Genomic DNA, 9833 nt, shown 5'->3' on the forward strand with positions numbered 1-9833 from the left:
TGTGGAGTTTCAGAATAAAGAATTATCAACAAAACCTCCTATGTGTAAAAATCTTAACAATATGCTTAATATCCCTTTTGGATAAAACAATGAAATAATAACAAGAGTCCGATTTCATTTCTAAACATATTTTACACAATATAACTATTTTTTGAAATTTTCTTATTCAATACAGTAGAACTCCAATTATCCGAACGCCAATCATCTGGACGTCCAATTAACCGGACGAGAAAAATACGGCACGTGCCGTTATTCATACACGTGTTTCATAATCGTTTTTAGATTAGATAAAGAATAGGTACTACATATATATTATTCTTAATAATATCCGTCATTCCAACGTAGGTATATTAAAAATTATCGATAATAAAATACATATACATATAACATTTTACAATATTGCCACACATATGTACATAGATATTATTCTTAGTAAGTCAGTTGTTGTATAATCGTCGCACGGTATAGTACAATAGTGTTTGACAAATAGTGAATTGTCGTGTTACAATGTCGTCAAACAGGAAACGTGTAGTGCTTAGTATGAAAGAAAAAGTAGATATCATTGCGTGGTTGAAAAAAGGCGAAACAGGCCGAGCATTGGCCGAAAAGTATGGTGTTGGAACATCCACTATTTCAGATATAAAAAAAATGCGGACTCTATCACCAGGTACGTGAATAATCTCGATGATGCAAACGGTTCTTTAACTTGTAAAACAATGAAAAACCCTAAAACAGAATTATTAGATGATGCTGTGTTTACTTGGTTTATGCAAAATAGAGCATCTGGACTGCCTATATCAGGTCCTTTATTGTGTGAAAAAGCATTATATTTTAATAAAAAACTTGGAGGGGATTCATCATTTGTGGCAAGTAGTGGATGGATGAGAAACTTTAAATCACGCCATGGGATTCGACAAATTGAGATTCATGGAGAAAAGTTGAGTGCAAATACCACTGCAGCAGAATCGTTTTCTCATAATGTCCAGAAATACATCAAAGAAAACAAATTTGACATGGATTTCATCTACAATGCAGATGAAACGGGCCTCAACTGGAAAGCTTTACCATCGAAGTCCTTGGTGTCTCAACGTGAGGCAGCAGCTCCAGGATACAAATTAAGTAAAGACCGAGTAACAGTTATGGTATGCGCAAATGCTACCGGTACTCATAAAATTCCGTTACTTTTGATTGGAAAGTCTAAAAATCCACGTTGCTTTAAAAATGTGAAAATTCCATTGACGTACAAAAGTCAAAAAAATGCATGGATGAACGCCGATTTGTTCGTAGAATGGTTTCAACACACATTTGTTCCTGAAGTGAAACAATTTCAGCAAAATATAGGAAAAGAAGGCAAAGTTTTACTTTTGTTAGATAACGCTCCATCCTCAACAGAAACTTTAAATGCCATAAATGATAAATTTGAAATAAAATTTTTTCCTCCCAATGTTACTTCTCTGATTCAACCTATGGACAAGAGTGTTATAGAAACATTGAAAAGACTGTACAGAAAGAATTAATGCGTCGCTTACTATTAGATGACCAAAATGACGAGGAATCATTTTTATCTTTTTATAAAAAAATTAATCTGAAGGATTGCTGCTACATGCTTGTTGGAGCATGGAAATGTGTACAAAATTGTACTTTAGAAAGGTCATGGAATAAGTTACTGAAGCAAGTTGAAGATACCCAAAATGTGGAACCAAATGTTGAAATAGCTGAAATACAAGAGTGTATAAGCCAAGTTCACGTATTTAGCGATTGTGATGAAGAGAATATAAGTGAGTGGTTGCTTATGGATACAAATGATCCTGGATATCAAATACTTTCGGATGATGAAATAGTTCGTAACTTATTTGAAGAAGATGAAACTGAAGAAGAGGAAAATGAAACTGACGATTTGACTGAAGGTGAAAATGGGCCGTCTCATTCTGAAGCTTTTGATGCATTGGATTTGGCGTTTAAATGGTTTGAGAGACAAGAAGAATCAAACACCACTCAATTGTTGCAATTAAGAAGATTGAGAGACCTAGCTGCTCTAAAGAGAAAGTCAACTATGAAGCAAACTAAAATATCATCATTTTTCAAAATAAAATAAATTATGTGCCAAGTCAGCTTTTTTTTTGGTTTTAAATTATGTCACGTATGTACTTTAATTAAAGCTTATTTTGTTTCAGTTGAATATCTAATAAAATTACATATTTGTTTATGGTTACGTGTGTATATAACTTTTGATATATCATATGTCAATCATCCGGATATTTGCTTATCCGGACCACCCTTGACATTAATTAGTCCGGATAATTGGAGTTCTACTGTACTTATTTTTTAAACTACTAAAACGTTTCTCCTGAAAAACTTGGTTTTTTACATAGGAGGTTTTTCACGCCAGGCGACGATGTACGGGTTTGGACGACCGGCAGAGTCCATAAAGTAAAATATTTATATATTACTATATTGGGTAATTTATTTTTAAAATTAACAGCGTTTTCCGTTGTTAATCGCTATTTTTATTATTTTTATTTCCATTTTCTACGGCGACCTGAGACTACCTATATAAAAAGTAAGATACACGACAAAATAGATCTATTTTGTCATGATAAGATGTATATTTTCGTATATTTACCTAAATAATTTATTTATACCTATGGCTACCGCTATTATATTTAAAGTCGCACCCCAACCACCAGCATCCACGAGCCGCCACTGCTTCGCATCATATTAGCCCTCTATGCTTAATATAATGAATTTTGTAATTTATTCACAAATTAAATAAAACATTTTATGTAAGAATACAGTCTTTTATTTTTGGTACATTCAAATATGCAAAATATGCACCAATTGCACTTACAATAGTGAAAATGTTCATTACATAATATAGTCTAATGTTTTCGTAAAATGATTGATTATTGACTAGACTCAGGAAAGCGTATAAACTGACTGTGACGCCAGAAGTCCACAATCTCGACTGAAAAAAAATCTAACTAAATTAAAAATTCTCGATACCTATCTATTTTTACATAACAACACGTTAGTAAAGTTAGCCCCACCAACTCATTCGATCAACTCCAAACCATTGTCAATATTTTACATATTAATCACAAATAATTTTAAATAGATTTTTAGTATTTGAAAATCAAATTTGTAATTTTGGCGAATTTTTCACCGAATTTTGTCAGCCCTCATCCCTTCTCCCCCTTGGCACAATCTTTGCCAGGGCATTACCAATATTAAGCGAATCAATTGCTATAGTAAATATTTAATGGATGTGTTATATTTGAATTCAATGATAAATCATTGTAAACGAAAAACAATTGTGACCGGAAAGTCACGGAATATTTATATTAGCCATTAGATATTTTCGATTTTTATAATTTTTTTTACTATTAAATGTTATTATTTTTACATTTATACTAGTCTGACACAATATCACCGCTCAGAATTGTTTTTATTGAATATAATTTAATATTGTAGAACGTATCATCCTATTGTGCATCAACAACATCGTTGTTATTAATAATGTGCAAGATCACCGTACCTATATCATGTGATATAATTATTAACGAATCGGATATTGTTAAACAGTGGCGACAGTGGCGTGAGACTTAGGTCAATAGGTCACTTGTAAATAAGGCCAACTTTTAGCCTACTGTAGGTACTACATTATAATATTACTTATGTGTACGTCATGCGTTTAGTAAATGTTACTATTATTACTAAAAGCAGTGTAGTCATTTTTGTACAGATCGATCTACAAACATAATCCTAAACTCAAAATGTTTTCGTTTACAATTATTTATCATTGAATTCAATTATAACACATCCGTTACAATGACACACTCGACAACTACTTTACAGAAGAGCGGTACCCACTTGCCTTTTTTTAGTAGTACATGATAATCGTTATTATAAACTAATTTTATTAATTTTTTAATAGACATTATTTTAATTTATTATTTTTGGAAATCTAGATAATATAAAAATTATATAGAAAAATATAGAAATTCAAATATGTACTATAGCGATTGATTCCTTAAGTATTGGCGATGCCATGGCTCAGTATGGACAAAGTGAGAGAGCGGATGATAGGTTACAACATTTGGTGGAAAATTCACCAAAATTACAATTTTGATTTGTTAATTCTAAAAATAAATTTGAAAAACATTGAAACCGGTGTAGAATTGATTGGACGAGTTGTTGAGGCTGAATTAATTTAGTTCTGCCAAACGAAACCCAATTTTCATTTATTCGCAATTAATTTTCAAAATATTAACACCGGGTTGGAGTCGATCGGACAAGTTTATGTGGCTAACTTCACTATTGTCATAATATTGAAAATAATTATGACTTGATGAGTTTACTTTTATGGAGTTAAGTACATATGGAGTCTTACCTACCGAAATAGTTATCTTGTAACACTACATTTTAATTTTAAAATATTTATAAGTAACCTAACCAACCGTAAGAGGCATATCTGCTATACATGTAATTGTTAACTTACTGATCTTGGGCATATTTCGGACATTAACATCCAAGGAACTGGACCATATCCGATTGAATAAAATATAATATAAATTAAAATTAAACTAGGTAACCATTGTTCATCTTTATCTTGAATTTCTATTTGGTATGCGACATTCATTAAAGATAAAGTTATTGCCATTCCTAATCCCGAAATGATTAATAAATTTTTCTTGTCCAAAACACTGACGATGTATAAACATATAATACATGTAATAAGCTAAAAACAATGAATAAATGCAAAAATTAAATTTATATTATGTACTTGCCAAATTATTATAAAATATATTATACAATATAAAACCTTTTAATATTTTTGAAAAGTCACATTAGGAATTAAAAAAAAAATTCTGAGACCACAAAAATTCAAAGCAAATATTTTTAACATAATATTATTTTAATACTAGAATTAATAGTCAATGATATTATATTATAATTCAAAAGTAACATATTGATTAGAGTGGCCTAATGGCATTAATAATATTAATAATATTTTATTAGTAAATAAAATAAAATAAATTAAAATAAATACAAATTTATAATTATTATTATATAAATAGAATTTACGAAGTTCACTACTTTATGGAATGATTTTAGGCAAATGATTTATGTGAATTCTTAAGTTATAATGACGTTTAATATTTAAAACTTTAAAAATATTTACTGTTTGGAGGAAAATCAAACTAACTGGTAAGGTCCCTGAGCCTACCTATTGCGACCGTCATGGAATAACCACGTTACTGACAATTTCAAAATTGTTCAGGAGACACAAATAACTCAATAAAATGGTTCACATTGTATAAATTAAATATTGTTTTTTTAATTATTCAATTTATAATTATAACTGTAATGTTATTGCCAATAGTTAACCAACAATACCGGTTACATTTAAATTACAGTAGATACGGGCTTGTGATAGAATTAAATTAAATAGGTACCTGGGTTTTACTCTAGTAAGTAGTAGATACGAGTATTCGTAATTTATATTTCATAGCATCGTATATACCATATAGATACCATTATATTATTAATTTACATTTAATAAGGTGGACAAGTAGGTACCGCTCTGCTGTACCGTAGTTGTCGAGTATGTCGTTGAATGGATGTGTTATATTTTAATTCAATGATAAATAATTGGATACCTACATAAAACAATTCTGAGCGGAAACGGTGCGCGTTAGCATAGGTCAAGCTCAGTGGTGCCGAAAACGTATGGCTACTGAAATCTTGTATTAAATTTTCATCGAGAATGGTTTTAAAAAAAAAATTACAAATTTCTAAAAATTATAGCCCAAAAAGAGTCAAAATATTATGAAAATATTATCATGTATGTGAAATTCTAATATAAATATTTGTTGAAATTTTTAATGGTTTACAGTTATTAATTTTACAACTACCTACACCAAAAAATAAAATCAAATTCCTCAAAAATTGATTTTGCGTAAAAATGATCACTTTTCTTTCACTTTTGTTTTGTTTTTCTTGACGCTTTCTAAAATTACTAGAAATTTTCAATTTTGACCTCCCAAAAGTACCAACTAGGTTCACTTTTCTATCAGAAAAGATGCTGATCTCCAAAATCGAAGAATGATTACTAGGTACCCAAAAAGTTGCTAACAGACAAAAAAAACACATAATTGTAAAACCAATACATTCTTTTACTCCGCTCAGAATTTAATATTTTAATAATATTTAACATTTTGGATATCTCTGTAAATTTAACATGTTGGGAATAAAGTAACTGGCCATAATATTAACATAATTATCATAAGTTTTTGCGAATAATTAAAATAATTATCAGAAAGCTATATAAATATTTAAATATTCAAAACAAATTTTTAAATCAAAACTTTTAACTTTATTAAATTAATTGTATAGATCAACTCTACATAATATTAGTATATTACTATTATTAAAATAAACAATATACACAACAACTGAACTATTACCCAATAAATGAATAGTACAAAAGTATTTAATAGTATACTAGTACTTGAGTCAGTACAACAAATTAACTTAGGAACTTTCTAAGTATAATCAATATATTTTTAAAGAAATATTTTGAATATAAAACAAATATTAGTATAATAGTACACGAGAAAAACAAATTAACTTAGTTTTTAAACACAATATAAAATATTAATATAATAAAAAATCGTATAAAATGATCACAATTTTTATTTTTAATCAAGTGTTGAAACACTATAAATAATTAGGCTACCTACCTATAAGAGTTTGGGAAATCGTTAAGTAAAATAAAAAATTTAATTTAAACTTCACAAGTTTTGCGTGCCTTTAATACTTGGTGATGAGGCAAATTATCATAAAAGTCATGGGAGTGTCTCTTGGTAAAAGCAATTTAAGTTTTTGTAGATCATTCCATCTTGAAAGTGTTAATAGAATCGTATTTTTGTATGGCAGCTTCTTGGCAGTATCAATTTTTTTAGTACAACTGCGATAATTGGTAGTTCTTTATAATCATCATGGAACTGGACTTTATAAAACATTTTTCTAGTAATAGGATCATACTTTAAGACTTGTATGTCACGAACCTCTAGATCACCTTTCACTTGTCCCGATCGTATGGATTTATAAACGTTCAAATTTTTAAAGTAATAAAAATCTTTATGTTTAAGACTAATTATTGATTCATAAAGGGTGATGCATTTTTTCTGGCTTTTTTTTATTATTTTAACATATTATTATGATAAATAAATGTTGGTTATTTTTAATGATATTTTGATTGTACTCTTAACACTATCACAGGCTATCTGTGTGTGGCCTTTTACTATATATTTAAGTTATGTGAGAAAAAATTATCTTTTAACCATGACAAATGAATGCTGTTTTTATAATACAGAATATTGTGTGTATTATGTATCTATACTATGAACGGTAGATACGTGTTAATGAAAACAAAATAGGATACGTGTTAATAGTATGTCACATTTTGGAGGGAAATATTGTTTTTATGAGGTTATTTCAAAGATAAAAACATTTGGAACAGTTTACTTTATTCAGTGTTACCAAAAAGTCACTTTCGAAAAAATTATCAGTTACGTGGTTATGCCATAACGGTCGCCCAGTAAGTATTTTACTATCAGTTTTACTTTTTTTCTTGTCTGCGGGTAGGATAAAATTTGTTCAAGGGCCGCCATTTTGTTACCGCTGCAATATAGTAACATAGAAATGGCAATCGAGCAGAAATCTTCCAGTATTCGTATTAGTCAAATAAGTACTTAAGTAGTTCTTATTGAAATATCACTATACTTTATTCAGAACAGTGGTGTATCCAGTGATGGGAGCTGTACAGCCCACTACAGCCCATCAGAAAATTTTTAATTTAGACTTTTAAACACTAATTTTACAGTTATTATGGTTTATGATCATTACGTTTTATTATTTTGTGTGATGACGGGCAAATATGTATTATGTTTAGGGCGTTTTGTAAGTTTCACTTCAAAAAACCTGGATACGCCACTGCCTCGGAATGCCTCTAGCCTGATATAATTTTTCTTCTGTTAAGCGTATAATATCAGTATTACATGCAAATTTTCTCGTCCACATTAAAATGATGGACATGATCTATAATATATTATATAGGCTATAACTGACATGCGTGTTGCCAATTTGTGACTGGGTACTAGGAGTATCTTTAGGCACAATTACAAAATTATATATATTTCATTTAAAAATATAAAATATCCGCATATTACACGGATATACTTACTTGGAGAAGTAAGATGTCAGTCACGGTCGGTATAATTTCACTTATAGATAGTATTCCGTAAAGACATTGAAGTTTATACGTTAGAGAAAAGTGACCACTAAATTGTTGAATACTAATTAAACAGACGTTGATCAATAGCGGTCGCCAAAATCGTTTTTTCGTAAAATACAAAAACAAATAATGGTTTTCCTTTATTTCAAAAATCTGTGAAATAATACACATAAATTTAACAATAAGATAGTACCTATAATATTTAATCTCTTGTAGCATACTTTGAAATAATTATTATGTAACATTTTAGCGTGATAATAATCTTGAATCTGTAGGTTATAATCAAGATTCAAAATACTAGTCCACTTTTCACAAAACTTCATCCGATAATAAGGTGGGTCGTCGACAGCTAACAGTGCTAGAAGGTTCACAACAACCATAGCTACAGTTCCCATATTGACATGTGAATAATTGTAGAATTCACTTGTGACGCGTGATAAAATCATACCAATTAACAAGTGTATATAATGGAAACCAGTTAACAGACCTAAATAATATTTTTTTTTTAAAAACAAAGAAGGGCATTAAAGTGGTTTTTAGGTATAGAGTTTATATATATATTTTAATTCTGCGGGTAGACCCCCTAACATTACCTTAAAATACGAATAACCGTATACCTACTTACAATTTCTATTTTATTTTTCAATATTTACTTAATATTTTTACGATGCGGAACTCTTAAATTCTAATATTGTAACCGACCAGAACAGACGAAAAGGCTAACTTTTTATAATACATGAAGAACACGCTTGTAACTATGAAGATTACCCAACTCTCATAGTCAATTATACAATTGTGAGAGTACTGTGAGAGTACTTCTCCGCGTAGATCTGGATTGTAGTGAACCGTGAATTAAGATTATACAGAATACACAACGAATGCCTGTTACCAACAAATTATTGTTTCCGACGGTTCTTGTTCATCTACTAGATGCAGAGCGCTAAAAACTAATCAATTTTTTTTTCAATTTGATAAATAATATTTACTTAAAATAATATTAATAATATAAACTCAAACAATTACCATTTTACAAAACTGTAATATTTTAGAAAATATAATATTGTTAAAATAGTTCAAGCTAAAATGTATACAAAACTACAATAGCTTGAAACACTTCTGGCACAAATACTTTTAAGCGACAGTTGCTTATGCATTAATGTATTAACTGGATCATAGTATTAAAGAAAACACTGTGTCTAGAGTACCGGTCACACTCTGATAGATAATAGATTAACGGGTATAATATATTATTATGTAAGGATGTTGTACTATAACTGCTTGCTTTATATATTATATATAAATTAACTACATGCTATTGAACATCATTATTTATTGATATAGTTATAAATGTATAATATAACAACTTAACAACTTAAACAACCATGAGGCGACCGCACAACACAAATGTATATACCGTGTCTGCAAAAACTGGGTACACCTTATTACCTATACTACTCAGTACTCTATACATATTTTAAAATTCTGTCAAGGAGAGATTGATGATCCAAAAGTCTAGTTTCATGTCCCGCAAACA

General features: G+C 29.4%; 1 protein-coding gene across 1 annotated transcript; it reads right to left on the bottom strand.

Moving 5' to 3' along the window:
- Positions 1–2779: 2779 nt before the first annotated feature.
- On the bottom strand, positions 2780–8518 carry LOC132934257 (facilitated trehalose transporter Tret1-2 homolog). The gene is made up of 3 exons (XM_061000545.1): positions 8249–8518; positions 4499–4738; positions 2780–2965 (listed from the first exon to the last, which is right to left on the bottom strand). The coding sequence occupies exons 1-3, from the start codon at positions 8516–8518 to the stop codon at positions 2780–2782; spliced, it is 696 nt and encodes a 231-aa protein (XP_060856528.1).
- Positions 8519–9833: the final 1315 nt, after the last annotated feature.

This window comes from Metopolophium dirhodum, chromosome 1 (genome assembly GCF_019925205.1).
Source record: "Metopolophium dirhodum isolate CAU chromosome 1, ASM1992520v1, whole genome shotgun sequence".
Taxonomy (NCBI): domain Eukaryota; kingdom Metazoa; phylum Arthropoda; class Insecta; order Hemiptera; family Aphididae; genus Metopolophium; species Metopolophium dirhodum.